The 22637-nt window shown below is 38.4% G+C and overlaps 1 protein-coding gene across 1 annotated transcript in view; it reads right to left on the bottom strand.

The window, feature by feature from the left end:
* ATP8A2 (ATPase phospholipid transporting 8A2) overlaps nt 1-22637 on the bottom strand; it is a 270405-nt gene that overhangs the window by 244374 nt on the left and 3394 nt on the right. The window contains exons 2-9 of the mRNA XM_041487339.1: nt 13603-13702; nt 12934-13032; nt 12022-12067; nt 7784-7824; nt 5846-5919; nt 2733-2802; nt 1192-1319; nt 76-187 (exon numbers count right to left, since the gene is read on the bottom strand). Of these exons, the coding sequence (XP_041343273.1) occupies nt 76-187; nt 1192-1319; nt 2733-2802; nt 5846-5919; nt 7784-7824; nt 12022-12067; nt 12934-13032; nt 13603-13702 (670 nt within the window). The remainder of the gene's footprint in view (nt 1-75; nt 188-1191; nt 1320-2732; nt 2803-5845; nt 5920-7783; nt 7825-12021; nt 12068-12933; nt 13033-13602; nt 13703-22637) is intronic.

Genomic DNA, 22637 nt, shown 5'->3' with positions numbered 1-22637 from the left:
TCAATGACCATGAGAATACAGGAAATATGACCAACTTCTATCAAAACATACCCTTAATCCCCTTAAAACCTTTACCTGCATGAGTTTTGTATCATGTCCTGTATACACAACAATACCCAAGACCCACTGAGTGTTTCTCAGTTGTGCACCTCTCAGCAAGATCTGGTCTGGGCCAACAGGAACTGGGCTGCAAAGGAAAAAGTTCCATTCAATCAGAAATTCAACCTTTAAAGAAGACAGTTCTACTCCCAGCCTTGCTCCCCAGTTAATAATAAAAACAACCCCAAACAACAAGAGGAGAAGAATGTAATAGCAATATAATAAGCTTAGATTGTTCACACAACTGAAGAAAGCACTGAAACCTCTGTAAGTCTAATTCCTGCTAAAGCACAGTAGGACAAAGCTGCTCCAGTTATCCAGGACTTGTGAAATTATGTGGCAGCCATAAATAAGCTTATTCTGCACTTGACCTTGGCTAGTACATTCTCTCACATCAAGGAGAGAGAAGTATCGGACTTGCAAAGGGATCATCATTTCAAGCACACTGTATCATATACACTACTAAACAAGCATTTGAGAAAGCCTGTATCAGCCATATGACTTCCAAGTGGGATGCAAGTGATCATCTGCTATTCTTGCACTGAGCCGCCCAAGGAATACACATTTGGTGAAGGAAAACAGGTACAGCCAAATATAACATGTATGTTCCTACCAACCTGTCACAATCTGAATTTGAGTACTAAAACTACCTATTTTTCTTTCAAGAGTTGTAGAAATCAAAGACACACTGACAAAGCCTCCAGGTTCTGGGATCACTTTTCTCTACAAGCCTGACCTGGGTGCAGCCTTTGGCTCTTGTTCAAAGGGAAAGGTTTCCATTTCCTCTGTGTATCTTGTGTAACGAGAAGGCCCTAAAAACCTCAACCATTTCCTTGAGTCCTTCTCTTTAGATGTACCTTTTATCAAAATATCACCATTAATTACAAAGAAATCAATACTCCATAACAAGCAGAAGGCTCCATACAAAGGCAGAACCACGTTATCTTATACTGGCAGATGCTCTGATTAATAAATATTAATTATTACTCTCCTCCTCCCCAGCAAAAAACATGCATGTGCTCCCGGTTAGAGACTAAAAGAACAGAGGAAACATTTCCTAACTAAATGAATCCATGGCTTTGTTGTCAATACCTTTGACCATCTAAGCGCAAATTCCCAGTGAAGTCATAGAGATGCCGGTTGGGTCCTTCACATTCTATCCTCCCAGACACTTTCATCAATTCTTCCCTGGACTGGAGACTAGCAGTTTGAGACAAACCCTGCATAGAACAATTCAAAGGAGATTCTTGACAAAAACTGCTATTAGAAGACAACCCAGGAAGATGGTGCTTCCTTTTAATATCTACAAACCAAACTATAATTAAATCTGTGGAGGTTTGTTAGTCAGGGTACAGTTTTGCTTTGGTGGGGGTTTTTTTTGTTGTTGCTTTTTTTGGGGTTGGTTTTCATTATGTTTTGGAGCTTTCTTTTTTTATTTGATATTCTACCTCTTTCCTGCAAGGAAGACTCATTATGGACACATAGGAACCTGCTAACAAGACTGAAACTCTCCACACGGATATTGACATTACCTACATGATCTCTTTTTAACCAAGAGGAAAGTAACATCCACAAAACGTGAAGTTGGATGTGTGCAGGAGGAAGTAGGAGAAAAGCAGTATAAATAGACTTGGCTTTTTTCTCAAAGTATAGCTGCACTGATGTGTTATGGCTGCTAAATATGGTCATTCTTAAGTGTAGTCTCTCTTGGGCCACTGCAGCCAAAATGCTCTGATCCTGCTCAAGGTTAATGATCAGCCTGCCATGCAACTGCAACATAAAGTACTGGTGCTCTACATCTGAGCACATGCACAGCACCCCACTGCCTTTCTATTAAAAGAGGAATCCATTTTGAGTTTCTTTTGCCAGAATTTGACTGCAGCACTGCCAGCCAGAGCAAGGCTGTATTTTTGTATTTTAAGCATGTCCTGAAGCAAATAAAATGTTATAAGAGCTCAAGACCTGACTCAGTAGCCTGATCTGGAACAGTAAATCATGTTTCTACAAATGTAGTAAAGAAGAAGCAAGATAGCTTTTTAAAAACAAATTATCTGTGTTTCAAAATCCTAATCTAAATACTTTTTTGTAATGAAAGAAGCCAAAGATTCTCAACTATTTCTAAACACTATAAGCAACAGTACTTCTTTAACAAAACCAGAAAGATCCAAATAAATTCTTCTGCTTACCACAGAGATAACAAATCAACTTATACACATAAAGATCCTTTTCAGCTTCTGCCTCTGCATAACACTCATAAAATAGTACTTGTGACAGGAGAAAATGCAACTCTCATCACAAGCATAGCTGATTTTTCTTTTATGTAAAGCACTTAAATTCCACTAACAAGACCTTCAGCAAAACACATCCAAGGTCTGTTTGATTTGTTCTCTCTGGGCTTAAAATACTTGCTCCAGGTTAGTTCCTTATACTTGCACATGATGCATTACTGCTTGGGTTTGTATCTGTCCAAAAGGCAAATTACAGCCAACAAAAAAAAAAAAAAAAAAAAAAAAAAAAAAAAAAAAAAAAAAAAAAAAAGCACTTGTATTGTTGTCATCCAAGCTAGATGTTGCTTCATAACTAATATTAAATATGTAAAAGAAAACAAAAATAATAAATTCAGTCTGTTTTACCTGTCGTATTTTAAGATTCGTCTCCCCATCGAGATTAGCTGTTTCAATATAGCACATGGCTTGTGGTTCACTGTAAAGAGAGTAAGATTTTCAGTATTAAAACTCAGTACTTTTTTGTACTCTACTTTTGCACTAATATAGTCCACCACATACTGGTGGTATACAACCATGAAAGCTGAAACTACATATTTAACAGAGATGTCTTTGCACATGGTCATATAACAAACAAGTCTAAATCAAAAATCAGTAAGAATTTAACAAGTCATTTTAAACTTAGTTGGCTAAAGTGGGTTACTTTGAATTGCAATCCATTAAATTGCTTCCAATTGCAAGAGCTATGGATGAAAGAGCAAGTATTGAACAGTATAAAAAGGAGATATGTTTGGATGAAGACAGCAATGCTCCCTGCTATTGAATTCTGTCTGCAAACTGAACACACAAAATCATGTCTGCAAGGTCCCATCAATAAGGGAAGCACATCCGAAGTCACTGCCAAACAGCTTTTTTTCCAAGCATGAGAAAAAGGTTTGTTAGGATTGAGGGCTGTAACCTACATCTTTCAGATGTGTTTCTGCCCTTACCAATAGGGACACAAATCTTCTTCCTAGAACTGAACTTTCTATCAGTCAAGCTCTTATCTAGATCTAACAGAGGAGCTCTGCATAGGTGGTGTCTGTGATAAGGAAGGGTACTTCTACCAGATATTTTCCTGACATGCCACTCAAGATTCAAAACCTCTGTATGGCATCACCAAAATGATTTTTTGATCTGCCAGCTGTCCTCTCAGACTGCTAAGGAATATCAGTTTCCCATCTGGACTCAAGCAAGTGCTTCTTCTGCATATCATTTCTCATACTCTTGATAAATGGCTATTTTTTTTCCAAAGTAACCAATTGCTCTAACAGCAAATGTACTCAATCAACAGAACAGTCAGTAATAAAGGCTCCTTAGAAAAACAAGAATTAATAAGTGGACAGGTACATTTATTACACAGTAAGAAGTTACATTATTCTCTCCACTTAATTTTGCTTTGAAAAGAAAAAAATGGTTGAGTCTTTTCTTTGTCCCTTCCTACACAGGCAATTTGAATCTGAACCCAAGAAAGACACTGATTAGAGTCCAGCTTGATTCCAATTTTACTTCTGTCAAACACCTTATCTACTACAACTGAAGTGGTTAGCTCAGGAAGGAGACCTTTTGCAATACAACTCCTCTAATTTCCATTAATGAAATGGCATGAACTGTGGAAATAAGAAATGTGGATGTGTTTCCATGCAAAGTTGCGTTTGAATTAAAATATTTTTCCTTCATGTTAATTCATTCTTGATGCAAAATTTGATGTCACCTTTTTGCTGTACAGGAAAAGAGAGTCAAGATAAAAACAAGTGTTGATTTTACCTCTGACAATCACCTCAGACACAGAAAATCAACATATACAAGCAAAAGAACCCACCCCCTTCAGAACATGCAGAGCTTTCTGGTGAACTGAGGACATTTAGTATTGACATTTAAAGGAATCATAGGAATAATACCAATTATAAAGCAGAACTGACATAGAAATTGCTATTTATTTCAAGCAAAGCTTCTCCCAAACCAACATGCTTTGGGTTAAATTCTCTAACTATTATGTGGTTATCAAAGATAGCAAGTTAGTAGAATAATGTAGAACAAAAAGCTGGCCCACACAGTTAAGAAATAAGTCAGAAGGGGTTTTTAGTATAATACATTAGAGAAGTTCTTAAGTAAAATATTCTTCAATGCTGAAACAGAAAATTATTGATGTCCAAGTTCAGCCTAGCATATTAAGTTGACAACTGCTTATTTAAGTTTTGGGGCTTATTTTGAAAAATACAATACTGTATACCATGGAATGAAGGTACCTCTATCCTTCATCATGTGATAATTCAAAAAGACTGAGCTTCTGCATATAGCTTAGAAAAAAATAAAACCTCCCAGAAACAGCACAGACAAGAAGGATGTAGCAGAAAATACAGGAGCATGAAAAAAACAAGTTTCCTTAAATGCTGGATCATGTAAGAGAACTGAAACCCTGAGACCAGAGCAATCTGCAGTCACTGCTGAAAAGCACACACACAGGAGAGAATTAGGGAGGTGTTGTAAAGTCTGGCTATTAGAAGCATGTTTAAGAACAGGAGCTGTGCTGTTGTCTCTTGTCATCTAAGAAAACTGTGGTCTTGATTCGGCCTCAAGTTGTTCTACATGATCCAGAACCTAGACTAGCAGTCAAGTACCACTGACATGGTTTTAGGAACTATGAGACCTTGACAAATGAGAGGGCTGGGCAACCACCAACCATATGAAGTTTATCAAAGGCAAGTACTGCATTCTCCACCTGGGACAAGGCAACCCTGGATGTGCGTACAGACTAGAGAATGGGATGAGGGAGAGCAGTCCCATGGAAAGGGACCTGGGGGTCCTGGTCAATGGCAACTTCAACATGAGTCCGCAGTGCCCTGGCAACCAAGAGGGCCAAATGCATCCTGGGGGGCATCAGGAAGGTGGCCCATACTTGAAACTAAGCCAAGAAGGACTCAACAGGTTCCTGTTGCTACCATGCTAGAGATGGGCCATCCATGTGAAGTATCCAAGAGAAGTAGTGAACAAATGAGATCTAAAAGCTATTTTGTTTGATGCCAACAGAGTATTTCAGATTTACTATTTGAAAGAGAAATCTTCCTGGGGAAGCGCAGGAAAATGTGCTGGATACTCAGTGGAATTAACTGGAAGAAAACTTAAGCTTCCTTATTTAAGTGGAGGGATTCTCAGAAGGCCATAGAACCACTGACTGCACAAAGCCCACGTTAAGGGCCTTCAGTCTTCCAACAAACTCATGAATACAGAGTATTATGTACCTGCAATTCATAAAGTGAAGTCTTGAAAACGCCTCATTTTAGAAGAGCCCATCTACAGTGATACATGAATCAAAGCCTAGTAAAGCCATGTTTTGAATTTTTTTCATTGAAATTTGATTTTAGATGTGGAATAGAATTAGTGCTATCTGATGTCTGGTTTTATTAATAGCAAAGACAGAGATTCAAGTCCTCTGCACCTCAGTTCATCAGACACATGACTTCCACACCCATTCAGGATACCTGGTAGATATTATGATCATGTCTGCTGGAAGATGCTGCCCATTGGTGACCTTCACAATATCGCCTACTGCTACCTGTGGTGGTCAGGAGCACAGTAGCATGGAAGAGAAAAACAAACAGTTCGCTTGTCTGGAAGTTAGTTTGTTATTTTCTTTCACCCAGTCAGAAGAACAGCATCATGCACAGAACAGCTTGAGACAGTTTTTCTGAAAGTCAGAGTACTTTCCACTGCAAGTTTGGAAATATCAAAGCCTTCCCTTATAAAAAATTCTATAGAGAAAAAAGGTAGATACACTCAATCAGAAATTGTGAACTTCTGTGGGCTATATTTAATAAAAATTACTTTTTTCTATAATTCTGCCATTATGCAAATTCAAGAGTTTTCTTTAGTTGTATTTTTTTCTCCTAGTAAAAATATTTAAACTTTACCTTCATCTTTAAACTTCACCTTCATTAAATATCAAGAGTTTTCTTCTATTCCTTATCTGTATTACTTACTTACCCAATCACCATTATCATTTTCCCACAATTTTCCTTAGATGCACTGCTTGTACTAGTCACTTGGCAAATAGTATCATCTCTATGAATCCTGTCCTTCCCTGACTGAGATATGCAGAGTTCTGAATTCTGGAATACTTTGTCTCCTCCTACACAGGCCTAGACTTTCCAGCACCTTGAGTTAGTCACACATGCATGGGACTTTCATTCTCAAAAGAGTCAAGTAGCACTCTCAAAACAGTAAACCAGGTTTGCCCAATAAGCATGAGGCTGCTTAATGCCAATGCAGTACTGAGAGTCTGAAATGGGCTTAAAATACTTTCAAGATATTAATTTATAAAAATGGAAACAGATGGTATGTTTGAACAAGCAGATTCATTAGTTTTACTCAGATACCACTAAAAATAAATTCCCTACCACTTTCAGCACAAAAAAAAAGGAAAAAAGTCAGAAGTGCCTGCCTTAAAGTGATCAAGGTGGATAACACAGAACTGTTACTCCTTAACAACAAAGGATAAGATGCAGTTACAGACACAGGTCAATTCAAGAAGTGCCTAAGGGCATAAAAGCCCAGATTCCAGACTTGACCTTAAACTTTCAATTCACTGTCCTTTCTACAAAAATAGGACTTGGAACAGCATAAACAGGAACCAACATTAGCCTGGCAATCTTCAACTTCTACTATAGCTTAACACTTCAGCAGGGTTGCTTTTAGGTGTCTTGAGACTGATCTCATTCCTCAGAGGTTTCAAAAGAGTGTACTTTTTCCTCAATTACTAGATAAGAGGGCTAATTTTATCCTTTAAAAGGCACTAAGAGCCACAACTAGATCGATACTTCCTAAGGCATTTCAGCAACTTCCAGGTATCAGAAATAAAGCTCACCAGACCCTGGCCAAGAGCCTCATGGAACACAGGTCCCAAGTGCCTCAGGTAGCAGCAGGGCTTGTGTTTCTTACTTGAGCAAGCAGCTTACTAATTAGTCTCAAAGCCCAAGGACCTTTTAGCACAGGCAGCAAAGTAAGTCTCTGTTAGACTTGCAGGGGAGGTACAGCATTGCAGTGAAAATTACTCTTCTACGCAGACTAAAAACCAAATACTGTTTACAGTTTACCTATTAAGTGCACAAGGGAAAACACAACAGTCCATTAGCATTTGACTGTAACACAGTATCAGGACTTAAAAATGGGTACTCAGGTGCCTTGCTCAGGGCAATTTTGACTACTGGAACAGAAAGGATCCCTCCCACCCCCCCACCCCAAGTGACAGAGAATTCTCATATAGTATATATTAATTCTAAGCCTCCTAATTAGTTCTGGCAAGAGTAATTCTTGAACACTTGCTTTCCCTCCCACCCCCCCACCCCAAGTGACAGAGAATTTTCATATAGTATATATTTGAACACTTGCTTTCCCTCCCTCCCATCTCAGATTTTATTTACCTCTTTCCACATAATGTTCTGCCACATCCCATTTCTTAGAACTAGAAAGAAAGCTTAAAGTTAGATTACAGAACAAATAGCCATAATTCAGACAAATTTCAAAACAACTGTATCAGCAGTAGCAAACATAACAGGAACCAACACAAAAATCAGAAATGTATTTTTCAGAAGCTGGAACTTCTTTTGTTCACAGCTGTGAGCATGTGAATCCAAGAAAGAGGAAGAATCGGCCCTTCATATTTATATAATTTTTATCTCCTGCCAGACAACAGTTGGTGGCCTGATTTCTTCATGGCATCACTTCATACTAACATGCAGATGGGCAGCATTGTTTCTTGTTTGGGAATGATCTTCCTTAAAACAAAAGGCATCACTGCCCGCTGCCAATCAGCATCAGGAAGCACCTTTACTCTGTGTATGATTTACCACAGAATCTTCACTTCTTATCTTTTTCCTTGCATTTTATTCATAATGTTTTGACTCTAGCACATCCAACTTTATCACCATTACCCATGGCCCATATAAATCTGAGTCTTAATTGCCAAGCAGGCTCAAAGCCCTACTGAAAAGCAACAATCAGCTTTGCCAGAAGGAAATCCTTACTGCTGAAGTTCACATTGAAACAAGAAAAAGAAAAGGTACCAAAACAGACCTCAGTTTCTGCAGGACACCAGTTCTACAGTGCCATCTTAACCACTCATTAGTCATTTACCCTGCAGCATGCCTTTCCACCCAAGCACCTCCTCTAGGTCATTCTACACATACTTAATACTACTCCAGCCAAAACTGTAAGGACAAATATTACTGCTGAGTAATTACTGCTGAGTAACCCAGTCCAAGCAAAGCAAGTTAACCTTTATTGAAAGCAGCTGCAGCCAGTGTTCAAAGGTGTTTAAAAGGTGCACTGTGCAACAGATCAGAGTTGAAGAGGTCAGACCCCAACTTTGAATACAAACAATCTTCTCAGCTCTATGCGTTTCATACATGTGGCTCATTTGAAAATAGTACCATACTCTCAGAAAAAAATTCTGCTGAATACAGCCTTGACCATCCTACCTAGGATATGCCACTCCACAAACAGGAATGCAAGACTTGTCAGAATAGACGAAGCAGAAGAAACCTGTCTCTTGACTCTTGTTCTCAGGCCACACACACTGAAGCACTGAATCCTGACATTTAATATTGTAGTGAATGGACTCCAGTGAACTAAACTATTTAACAAAAAATGGGTGGGCAGCAACAGAAGTAGTGCCAGTGATGTGTCAAAAAACAGCTGAGCTTCCAACCAAACCAGTACAGCAGTTTAGGGGAAGAACAGTTTTGGTGCACCCCTTCCATCCCTCACATAGACACTGTTCTTGAATTGAGCTCTGCTTAGTTCAGAACTCAAAAGGCTTGAATCCAGAATCTCAAGCCAAATACCTGCAGGCTTGACTCAAAACTCCAACCTTCAGAGAGAAGTTGCACTATTCAGTATCTCCTGTGCCATGGTTTAGACAGCTCCCTATTCCACCGGAAAGTTTTGGAGACATTTCAGTAAACATTCTGATGACATTGCTGTATGCTCACACAGGAAGGTATTTTGCAGCATCAAGTGCTACAGACTTGGTCTGAAAGGCAATTTACTTCAGAAAACAATTTCACTTGCAATGCTTACTGAAATCAATTTAGTGATTACAATTAAATACCCAAGCAAATTACTGCAGCTATTTTCTATTACTGAACTATTTCTTTTTAAACTCATAATCCCACAGTCTAAAGAGAAAGCTGCCATTAGACATAAAACAGTTCAGAAATTTTGGGGTTGCAATTTCACACCTCCTACTCTGCTCAACCCAGTTTTATAGGAGTATTCCAAAGGACAGAAAAGGACATGTCTTCTCTAGAATATTTATAGTAGGGTAAAATTGATGAATTATTCGTTGTCAAAAGGTACTTGGTTAAAGTAACAAAGGACAAGTACCTAGAAAGACTGCTTCAACTTAAAAAGAGAATTTCAATATACACCTTCTATCTAGGGCTTTCCAAGACCAAAACCCAGTTCTAGATCGAGGACTTAATGCTGACACTCACATCCAGCCATGCAGGGCCATTTGAAGTGAGGCTCCTGAAGGGGAAGCATCTCCATCAGTCTTGTTCCAGAGTTTCCTAGCCCTGGGCTTGTCTAATATTTGAGTTCATCCCATGCAATATTAAATGCTCATTACTTAGTCTATTATTTGACAATGGGAGGATCAATACATCAGAACAATTATTACTGAGCTCTCTATATCTATGCAATACACTGCTAAGGAGCTTCACTTGGAATTATATGGAGTCTGGTCCCTAGATTTAATGTCATCACGACAGACATCACGTGAAGCCATCCAAGACAAAAAACACTGGCTCAGTAAACACACTCCACCTCCTAATGCAAATGTTCAGTGCTCAGCTGGGGCAGAACTTCAATTTTAGTTTGCTCCAAAGGGAATTTAATTCCTACATACCAAAGCGACTCTGCAAATCAAACTGATGTTTTCTATGGTAAATTTAAAACAGGAAGAGCACTTTGAAGATACACAACTGCTCTAAAAAACTAAAGATAAATGCAAAGCCTACATGACTGCTGCTGCAGTAAGCAACCAGCTATTGCAGGCAGTGGAGTTCAGGACACAGTCAAGCAGACAGCAGGCATCTGCTTCTCAGTGAGCTCAAATGCTCTCCACACTGAATGCATTGATTAGACACCACTCAGCTATAAGAGCAACCTAAAGGCACCCAGAGAACCTAAATTTATTTCATCTTAATCCCACTCTAAACCCAAGTTATCTTTTCACTCTGGTAATACGTGTCTCAAGAATAAGCCTCTTTAGCCTTCCTTTTAAGAAGTAGGAGGATACAGTTTTAAGTATCAGATTGAAAATTTATTTAGAGTATTCAAAAGAAAAAAATAAAATCTGAATTCAAATAATTTTTCAAGTGCTAAGTTCCACTTAGCTCCATTAGAACACCTCGTGTTCTTTAAGGTTCTCTCCACAATTACTGTGACAAACATCCCTTGAAGTGTTTGTTGGCACACATTCTCTATGTACAAATGAATTCTAACTGCCTCTGTGACCTCTGAAAGAGCCATCTTTCATATTACCTATAACAAGGCCTGTTGTGCTACAGCCACTTAAATCCCAATTGCTTATGACTAATACAGTGTTCTTGCACTCAAAATGTCTTCCCAGACTCTTGCAGAGATATAACCTAGGAGAACTGATAAAGCAATGCCTTTTGATGTGTATTAATAAACAATCTTAATGATCGACCCAAATTTTTAAGCACCAAACTCGGTGAAAAAAAACAGGCGTAATGTTTGCAGGACTATCTGAAGCATGAAGCTAGCAGGTTGCTCACTTCCCCATGTTCCTTTAAGTGTTCCTCTAGCTTTTTGACATGAGGTATTTGTGCTCGGGAGGAAGGGGCTCTTCTTGGAGCTCAAGTCCCTGTGTTCCCATTTCAGCTGCACATTTGCCCGGAGAAGCAGAAGTGGAGCTGTCCCAACACTGGAACATGGACCTGCCTTGACTATGGCACAGCACAATCACAGGGTGGCCATTGACAATCTCTTCCTATTTTCTGCACAGGTTTTCAGTTAAGAGAGGTGAAGCAAATGACAGTGATGTCTTCAGACTTACAGTGACAAGTACTGTCCATACCTTAGGGATACATGTAGGCATTCAGCGGATATCAGTGCAAAACTCTCTTTCAGTGACACTTCAGGAAAGCAAAGATAAAAAATCTCCAGACTTACTATATTTAAAGGGCAGCAGCATTTCCAAAAATTACTTTAATTTTTTCTGACAGCAGCTTTTAATGTTTCAGGGGGTTGTTGGCTTTTTTAGTTCTGGATTTTCTGGTGTTGGGTTTGCCATTAGAAAAATCAGATGGAGTTTGGTAAGGAAAAAATTGCTTGGTTTTCTTGGAGGAGCTGAGAACTATGTAACTTTGGACAACCTTGAAATTACATGAACTTAGAAATTCCAGTAATCCTCCCAATGTCTCACCCTTAAGTGTCAGGCCATCAATCATCAGTAGCAAAGTAAAATCCTAAATTTTTTGAAACCTTTAGCAAAGTAAAATCCTAAATTACTGGTAAGTACCTAGTGCACAAGATATGCATTCCTCACCATCATGACCATTAAAGCAACAGAATTGCTTAGTGGTTTTTTCAGTATTTGCATTTTAAATACTTAAAGACCATTTAGTCTTACCTACTGTTTTCTTTTTATTCACTGCACTGTCTGCCTTATGCCTTTTCTGCAAGGAAACAAAACATTTCATTACACCTCATTACACTTCACCACAAATTCAAGAACCATTAGAGATAAAAATAGGAAAAACTGCAATATGATACATTGGGTTCTTCTTACCTTTATGGGGCTTTTTTTTTTGTTTTTTTAAAAAGTCACAGATCATCTAAATTCAAATGGTTTGTAAAAGTATAAAGAGTATAATTATAAACTTCAAAGTGAAAGTCCCCATGTTGGAAGTCAGGCTCAAACCTTTATCAGTGGTAAAAAAAAAAGTCTACAAAGCTAGGGGTTTTTTTGAAGAAAAACAAAAGGAACAATAAGAACCACAATATTTAGATAAATATCCACGTGCATAAATTCTACATGCTGTTGTTTAGACTGATATCCAAATAATTTCACTCATCAGTACTTTGCAAAGCAGAAAGACCTCCTTCTGATGTAAAGTATACAAGCAAGTTAGAGCAGCTTTTCCCCAAAACAGCATTCTCTGTCCTTAAGCTGCTTGCCTCCCCCCAACCCCCATTTTCAAGACCACCTGAAAAGGCTATGTATTTGTCAGGATTCTACACTTTCTAATAAAAACATCAATAAGCAAGCTTGAAGAGGGAGAAACAAATGTCCTGATTTCTACTGTTTTCTTGTTCACCAACCATAATGAAAATACTTATTGATTTCAGTGTATTTTCAGTATTTATTACATAAATTCAAGTCAAGCACTTTGAAAGTCAAAACAACATTTTGCTGCTATTGAGCAATGACTCCAGAGACTTCAGAGATGCATGGCTTTATGACATTTTATAGCTTTTGAAATATTTGGTCCTTAGCACATTCCCCATCGTACTCATCCCCATTCTCATCAATCATACTCACATAGTCTTCTATGATTTCTTTGATGCCAGCAACTGTTAAAATAAATAGCAATGGCACCAAGGTGGTATATCTTCCTGTTGGAGAGACATCTGGAATTTGCTGTGAACAGATGGAAAAGAGACACATTTTATATTCGTATTTAAAATTAATTTCTGGTACATTTAGAATCTTATGCAAAGCTCTCAGAAGACAGTACACAAAGTTTCCTGATTTACTGTGTGATTTGTGCCTCACAGATATCCCATTTCAGTGGGCAAAGTAGCCTACAGACTCAGCAGGTTTGAAGAAACAAATTTAGAAGATACTGCTTTTGTACATGCCTTTTATTCTATTACTCTTCTCTTTACAAGACAATTATACTGCTTCACATGGAAGCAGAAGCAGAACTAAGCAGAAGTCTCACAAGAAAGTCATACATTCTTTTCTCACAATGGTCAATAGCTCCATGTTTTATGACACCACTTATTTTCACTTATTAAGAATAAAAGAGGTTCAACTTTACAAACTATATGGAAAGAAGACAGAAAGAATTGGCTGTCTTCCAATTTCAATTAGCAACTACATACCCCATTGAAGTTTAAGAATTCCTTTGCAGTTGAGCATAACAGAAACAACTTTTACTACATTACCATTTCATTTTATAAACAAGGGAAAGCAATAAAGCAATACCTGCAGTAAGGCAATGAAGAGGAAGAATGCATTTGCAGCTTTTCTTATCTGCTCATACAGGAATCGAGGTAGAAATGTCACCACGCTGTACTTGGCTGTGCTGCAGGGTAGAAGATTTTCATCTTAGTACATCATCAGAATATCAGGTGGGGATCATGACCAAAAAGTCTAAAAGCCAGTGTTAGAAAGCAGTTCAAAGATAACAAAGTAAAGACATATTTAGAATATGGAGGAAGTAGTTGCTTTGGTTATGATAAGGAGCTGTACCAAACAAAAGAGGTATCACACAGACCCAGAAGGCTGTCAGGCCCACTTCTATCACTGGTACCTTTGTTATTGGATGACTATCAGACAATTTACCACCATCCAAACTTCAGCACTGTGAACAGGCAAGCTTTCATTTCAGTTCCAAGTGCTTGATCAGGAACTTACCTCTCAATTTAAATGTTGGGGGAGGCAGAGTTGAATGAAAGAAATTAGAAATTTTGCAACACATTTTTAAAATGCCTCATTTCCTACTTCAGAATGACTTACACTCAGCTATAAATAATCCTCCAGAACAATATACACTTTTTCAGATTAATGGTTCTTGGCTTTTTTCCTATTATGAATATATAAATACTGTTAACTAACACATATATGTAACTGAATTATAACTACTATTTCTTCTGCCTTAAAACAAAAACATACTGCACTAACCAGCCTTATTCACTTGCGTAATTTCTTGTCATTTTCACATCAAATCCATAATGGGCATGAGTACAACTTCAGGGAAAAAGAGTCAAAGTTGACACAATAATTTAACCATTAGCATAGAACCTTCACCTTCTGAACTACTGGCCATCAGTGTGAGTTGGAGTTTTAACAAGTGAACACCTGCAGCTCAGTATGCCTTGCCAAGGCCCAACAAGCAAAACCAGAAATTTTGAGGCATCATTTTGAGTGTTGTGATTTTGGTTTCATTTTGAGGTTTTTTTTTTTGTTTGTGCTTTGTTCCAGTTTGGGTTGATTTGTTTGTTTTTTGGGGTTTTTTTTTGGGTTTGTTTTTTTTTTGTTTTTTTTGGGGTTTTTTTTTTTGGTTTTTTTTTGTTTTTGGTTTTTTTTTTTTTAAATGAGACTTCTTATATTTCCAAGGAACTGGGAACACTAAGATACTTGGCTCTCAAGAAAAAAAGAAAAACTGTTTCCCAGTTCCTGTTTTACTGACATTTCCTAGCAGTGCCAAGACCACCTCTCTATTAAGTCTATTTTCCAGATTATTCCTTTAACCACCTTCTTTTCCTTCTTATCTGCCCCATCCCCAACTCCAAGCCATCTAACCAGACACTGCTGTATCTTTCAAAATCAAACAGTAACTAGATGTAACAAGGCACAGCTTGTTTTAAAAGGCTCTATTTTGAACACTAAAGAAAAATTAATGGAGTAATTAAAAAAAGACCAATTAAAAAAACAATTAAGATGCATCTTATCTTAGGAACTTGCCTTGTTTCCTCTTCAAGCAACTACAAAATCCCTTCCCATTGCTACTACTGCTCACCAGAATCAAGTATTTAAATACTCAACATAATATTTTACAGAAATTTCAAATGGTTGTACTTAATCATGGTTCATATCTACTAAGCCAAATGAGTGAAATCATACATCCAGGTTTAAAGCAAGTCCAGTCTTTATACAAATAAAGCTACTGCCTTCAAATGCTGTTAAATCCTTCCAGCTCTAAGTATTTTTTTTTGTTTTAAGCTACATTTGCTTGGTCTCATGTGTAATAACCTTCCTTTAATACAGAACATAATTAAACACAAATCTCAGAATTACGTTGTGACTTGAAAATATGGGTTAATCAAGTTTACAGTTCACACCCAGAAGCAATATCTCCAAGCAGCACTAATTACACATCAAGCAATGGCAGATTTTATATGAGACTAGTATTCCTCTAGGTATCACATTGCTGTGATTGTAAGAACACAAGAATTTGCAACCAAGCTGAAATATTTATTAACACCATTCTACCACCTACCAACTTCACAGCTAGCTGGCTCAAACATGATTCTCACTCTAACAATTACGTTAATGCCAACACAATAAGGGTCTTTTGAAAGAGGTTTGTACATACTAAGTCACTCCACGTATTCTGTTGCTTAAGTAACTTGACAGATGCCCACAGAAAATGGGTACAGCTCTAATTAGAGGCAGGCACAGTCAGCTGTTACCATGCAGGTCAGAACAGCAACCACAAGTATGAATAAAGAGCAGATACATATCATTATTCCAAATGAAAACTTCTCACAGAAACCTAACCAGCAGTCTAAGCTGCGCAAGAGCATGCAATTGACTTAGCTCTGAAGAATAGCTCTTGAAATCATAAATACAATGCTTATTTTTAAATAACAAAAAAACTCTTGCACTCCTTCACAACAGACAGGTGTGTTACAACTTCAGGATAACCAAAGCTCAGGAAAGTTAGAATCTATAGATGAACAGGTAGAAACTTAGTCAGCTCACTCATAGCACAGTTTTGGTCACAGAAAATAAAAAACTGGCAGATTAGCTCTCTCACCAGCGCCAATCAGAGCCAAGTTAACTCAGAGAATACGAGGCCTCCAGCTCACAGAACAGGTTGAGGCAGGTAGAGGAGGGAAGCACAAGAGGGAAAACAAACAACAAACTGGTTTCTCCTAAAGCAGCAGCTGTTACCTATGCAAATCTCACTTAACTACACAAGTTCAAATGTTGAACAGGTGTGCAAACATTAGAAGAGCTGTCTCCTCCACACCTGCAAGTTAATTCACATAAGTCATGTTTCAAGTTACACCACTGTGCAAGACAGGAGGAACAATACCAAACCCTGCTAAACAAGTGAATTTGGATACACCTGACTACAGCTGGCTCTGGCCCCACTGTTCCTAGGGCAGTGCAGAGATTTTTTTGAAAGCAATCAATCTGTAATTTGCAAAACGTTAGTGTCATTCACATACTTTAACTCATTACCATATTACTCAAGTACCAAGGATTAACCAGCAATTTTTGTAACAGTCAACTGAAAAGTAGCAAACAGTGCACTGAGGAACTCAGTAGCAGTTCTTCAGTACAGCTGTCTATTTATTCATTGGTAACTTTCGCACAACCACTCCCATTGTTGCCTTTCTCCCTTTTTCCTAAAAACATTTTATAAAGTCAGGTTTTACTTTAATGGTTGAAGAGGCAAACGCTGTCGGTAATATAGGCAAAGCAGTTACTTCCTTGAGACACGTGTGTGTGCTGGCAATACACAGCTAAACACAGTCTGCACTTTTCCAGTCAGCCATCTAAAGCACTTCCACCCCTTCCTTTAGAATGGCAACTCTGAGATGAACTTCACCTTGAGGATAATGATTAAGAAACCAGGACCTCCTTGAGATACGTGGGGTCCCATTTCCAGGGCTCACAAGTACAACAAACTGCTTTCCTAGACAGCATTCACACAAACTTGCTCATGCCATGGATCACATACTTGAAGTACACTCCAAGAGCTGAAGAATGAGGATCACTTGATGTCGGTGCTTTTAACACACATCAATTTGCAGGAACAATTACGAAGAAAGCCAGGCACAGACACCTGAACCACAGCAAAAGGATTGGGTAATTAAAGTGAATGTTAGAGACTTGAACCCTTCTCTCACCAAACAGGCTTTGAGTCCATCAACACATACAAAAGGTCAGACGCCCACTAAAAGAGAAGGAAAAGAAAAACCCCAGAAAACCCAAGCTGATGTGCTTGACTGAAGAGCTCAAATACTGTTTTTAGTGGAATGGTGTTTGCATGCTAAGGTCCTGCCAGACACATGACACCTAATAGCAAGACAAACATCAGCATCTGAGGTTCTGCTAAAGCTCTCACGTGCAGAGGTAGCACGACAAGCCACCTCCAGGCAGTCACCATTGCTTCAGGAGGCACAGCAGCAAGCTTTACGTATTTCAAGAGACATTAACAAAAAAACAACGTTCAGCTATTACACTGAGTACAGAGAACACACATTTATAGGTACATCTCATCAACAAGCTGCTCCCATGCAGAACACTGAGGAGGTTGTTCTAAACCCAAGTGTCACAAACAAGGTTTTCAGCAGTTGCATGCATATGACAGTGAAAGGTCATCTACCTCCTTGCACATGGGGAAGATGTACTTTCTCGAAACTTGCTAAAGAGACAAAAATCAACTGTTTACAAGTTCCCAAAAAATACATCATGAGGGCTCATGAGAAGCAATTACTCATATGCCTATGAAATGATTATAGGTTGACTGAAAATTAGGTCCTAGATACCCTGGTTTTATAACGACAGGGCACCTGAACAAATGCAGCTCCCAATTCAATTGAAGGGCCTTGCCCTATCAGATGAATCCTTGAGACTACAGGTCTTACAGAGGAAGATTCCAGCCAGAAAGGATTTCACTTCCCTGTTTGTGGCTGTACACTTCTGTCAGCCAAGAAAAGCGTATGTGGTGCTTAAATACCCAAGACAGTCCCTGAGCTCAGGGCAGAACAGAGGAGCATGAAAGGAGTAGGACTTGCTCTTGCATAGCAAAAAGTGCAACAACTTGAATACTGCAAGACATTATTGCTTAAAGCTTGCCAAAGCAAGACAAAAAAAAAAAAAAAATCAAGAATTACCACATTGTATCTGTCACTCAGCTCGAGAACAACCACTGACCACAGTCCAAGTGCCTATTTTGTTTCCATCTTTCCCTGCACTCTGCTACTGTTTCTCCATAATACCAAAGGTATTTTAATACACAGATTCATATTTTGTTAAAAGAGGAAATGGGTTTAAGGGACATTGTTGTGCTTAGCTACTGAAACATCAAACCCTGAAAGATTTCCCAAAAAAGCCGCAGTGAAACTGTAGGAGACGAATCTATTGTCTGAAATTATCCGCACAGACAATGAAACTGATTGAGAGTATTCAAATGTATTAGAATTAATCAATTTTAACTTTGACTGAAAACAATTCTAGCAGATTCCAGCTAAAGAAAACTTATCAGTGGGATAGCATTTCTCTCAAGCACCTCACCAGATAAATAAGAAATAAAAATTCTTTATTTCTTCATTTATAGTATGGGCTCCCACCAGAAGCAACTAGAGGCACAACTGTTTGGAAAATGTGTTCTTCCCTTTGTTTGTTACAGGTGGAACTGATCACATCTTAGAAACCCTAAGGCCTCTTTCCTCAAATCATATGATTTAGAGGAAAATCATTGCTTCATACAAGTTTGAGTCAGGATGTACAAACACAGCCCACTAATTTCCGTACAAGTACCATAAGAGCTTGCTTTATGGGGGTCACAATGATTTGGGTCTGCTGCAATAAGAAAACAAAACTCTTCAGAAAAACAGTTTATTCAAGTTAAAGTCAAGGTCTCATAAGAGAAAGAAAAAAAAGCAGACAGCTGTCAGCTAGACAACCAGCCACTAATGTTGAGGAGTTTACACAAGGGAGAAACCTAAATTAGCACAGATATTTCAGATCATTCTTACATCATTATTTTCTAGTTATGGGCATCCTGAGTGTTACATCCTATCTCAACACCTAATAAAAAGGTAGGGGGCTAAGTGCAACACTCAGTGGTTACCACTGCCTGAGCAGGCAAGTCGTGTTATCTACCCTTGTGCACAAGCTCCATTTCAGGAGCAAGATGATCAGGCTGACAAACCCAGCCTGGCTGAGCTACCTGCACTTCCTCCAAAGCTGCATCAGCAACAAGCTCATCTTCAAAGGCTTCAATTCAGCTCCTATCCTTACACAGACTGACCACTGCTAAGACAAAAGGACATGAAAATGCACTATGAACTCCTGCCCACTGAAGCACAAAAATCCCATTACTTTCTAGTTCATTAGGATCACCTCCTAACCATGTAAGCATTTTTTTAGAACTTCTAACCTGAAGTACCTTATTCCAAACTGCCCCAGTATCAGCAGCCCTACTGCCATACATAAGCAGCAAAAGACTGCAACAACTAATGTAATTGATGTTAATTACCAAAGCAAATACAATTTCCACTAGCAAAGTCTCCTACAGTAGCTCAGTCTTAATACAGAGTAGGCACTGCCACAACTGCTTACACTCAGTTTAACCTGAAAACCAGACCACGTGTCACATTTAATAGAAGCAAGAGCACTTTTGCTTCAAAACCCAGTACCCTGGAGGCTTTTCCTAAAGCACGCAAACAGAAAAGGCCTTTCCATGAGTTCTCTATTCACTAAATCCCTACAAAAAGGGGAACAGATTCCTGGCTGTTTTTCAGTAACCAATACCTTAAACAAAGACTGTTTAGAAACAGTACTAGAAGCTCTGAAGGCATGATACAGTTTCAGCATGAGTGGAGGTCATCACTGCAATAATATATACTTGCTTTGCAGTAGCCCTGCTGGCAAGTACAACTCAATAAAAACAGCTGACCAGCACAGTTAACCTCAAAATTCTACTGTCTAATGAAGTAAGTTTAGTACCACATTTAGTTACTATGCAAACACAGAATAGCCTCCAGTTAAACACACAGCACTGATATGAAGATGACTGGGGGAATAAAAAAAAATTTAAAAAAAAATCAAACAAGTCATATAAGCTGGCTAGCTGTCTAAGAGCCAGTGTGCTAGCTTCAGTTTTAAAGCAAATTTTTCATTCTAAATGTCACCACAACTAAAGCAGTGTTTACTTTAGTGACAAGCAGGGGGCTGCAGAAGAAATGTAATTATCTTCACAACCCACAGAAAGTATGTGGAATGCAGTTATTACACATCTTAAACTCTACTTAGGTCCACTTAAGAGAATTTATTCTCTTCTACCTTTTTCTACAGACCACTAGCAGTCAGGGAGATCTAAAAAGAGAAAAAAGGGGCCCAGTTTAATTCACCTGCTGTGTTGCTACTGCTGATGTATGAAATTCATTGTGCCACAAACCACCAGAACAATGTCAGGATACCAGAGAGCTCAGCATGCAGCAGGTGAAAGGGCACTAGAACTCCCACATCTGTGGGGTTTTTTTCATCCAGACATTTCATCTGAGCAAAATTCAACAATTTAACTGTCCAGGGGTTATTGCTCTAGGAACAGCCGAAGACCAAAGATGCAGCAGCTTCAAATACACTGGTATAATCTCTATACGCAACACCTGGCATACAATAACAGGTACTTTTAGTGAATTTTAATGGCTTAAAGTATCATTCTATATCTGTACCCAAGTCTTTTTCATCGTGGCAGATTGCAGTATCAGCAACAGCTGCACTGCAGGAAACAAGTTTTTGTTTATTTAAAAACGTACATTACACTAAGTATTTTTCTTCACTAAAAAACACTATCCACCTAAAACTAAAATGAGTTAGAGGATTAGTTTAACACATGATCAGACTTGTACCACTCAGATTATAATAATACATCTCTTCTTAGAAGAATTTCAAAATGCTGTTCTGCCATCAGGCAAGCAATCTGTTCACATGACAACAGAAGAGTATTTCAAATCTAACATAAACAGAATAACACAAATGGCCAGTGCCTGAACTCTACTAAGAATAAACTGATCAGAAATTGAGACATTTTTACCTAAGGAACATGGTAAAACATTTTGGTGCATACCTAGGCTATACCACTAAGTGCAGAGAAATTCACCTGCACATAGCAGGCTACAATCCACATTTCCACAGATCATAGAGAACACTACTCGGGTTTCAAGGGTCAATACTAATTGGTCAGTGATACCATCAACTCCTGTTTCACCAGGGAGAACCTGCCCACACATTCAAAAAGTACAAACACCTCTAAATCACAACTGACTTCTACAGTACCTACACACAAGCCAATAAAGCAATGCACTCAGCTTAATTTAATGCATCCCACATGAAATAAAAGGAAGACTAAAGATTGTGTCTACAGTTTTGTCACCAGCAAGCATCATAAAAACACTGATAGGACAGTCTGGGACTAGAGATAAACAGTCGTCTGTTTAATACAGTACTTATGATTCCACTATAAACCTTGTTACTGTCTTCAGGGCTAAATTCCCCATGCAAAGTGCTTCTGCCTTATGAGACAAGAAATTGATTCTCACCTGTTTACTTGAGTTTTAAGACCCTGTACAATTTAAAATAAACACTGAAGACTTTTTGCTTATTATCTATCAGAACTTAATTTTTGCCTGTATGGAAGACAACTGAGTATTTTCTGGATATTATAATGCAACTTCTGGGACCTCCTTAAGAGATCAATCCACCAAAGTCTGTTTTGATAAGAAAACTTCTGAACAAGACTTCTGGATTCAAGAGCCATTAAAAACAAACAAGTTGAATTTTGCCCTTCCTGACTGCTGCACTGTCCAACCTACCACTCAAGCCACAAACTGAGACTAAACTTGGGGTCCTGATTCAGGTGCAAGTCAGATTTACACCAGGATGCATTACCAGGCCTGTAATAGAAGAATATTACCTACAGAAACATTTACAAAGCAACTCCACCGTCTTCAAAAATTTGGAGACCATTTCTAATGTCCTTGAAGTTATCTCAGCACACTTGTTCCTCCAGGACTAATAAACCAGAAGTCCAACTCTTTTGCAACAACATTAACACATGCAACAAGTGAGGGGCTCAAATCACTTTACTGGTGCTTTTTACTAAATGCACTAGAAGAAATTCCCGTTACAGTACTGTTATACATTTAGAACAAGCCACTGATATCAGAGTAGATTCTTGTATTACTATGAAACATCCAGGAACTGTATTTCCATAAAAAAAAAAACTTCTAGAAGAAGAAACAATAGCCAGTCTTCAATGAGGATACATTTGGAAAATTGTTCATGCCATTACTTTGGTCATCTCAGAAGTATTAACACAGCATTCAAGCCCCTACCACCATACTCCACCTGTATTCCTTTGGTCTTACAAGGCAATAGGGAAGCTTATTTCCCATCTTGTTGTGGGCTGACCTTAGCTGGACACTTCATACTCCCTGATCTGTTCTGTAATTCCTCTTCTCAGCAGAACAAGAGACAGAAAATACCATGAAAAA

Source organism: Pyrgilauda ruficollis, unplaced genomic scaffold (genome assembly GCF_017590135.1).
Source record: "Pyrgilauda ruficollis isolate IOZ18807 unplaced genomic scaffold, ASM1759013v1 scaffold8, whole genome shotgun sequence".
Classification (NCBI taxonomy): Eukaryota; Metazoa; Chordata; class Aves; order Passeriformes; family Passeridae; genus Pyrgilauda; species Pyrgilauda ruficollis.
This window is presented reverse-complemented; position numbering and strand designations above follow the sequence as displayed.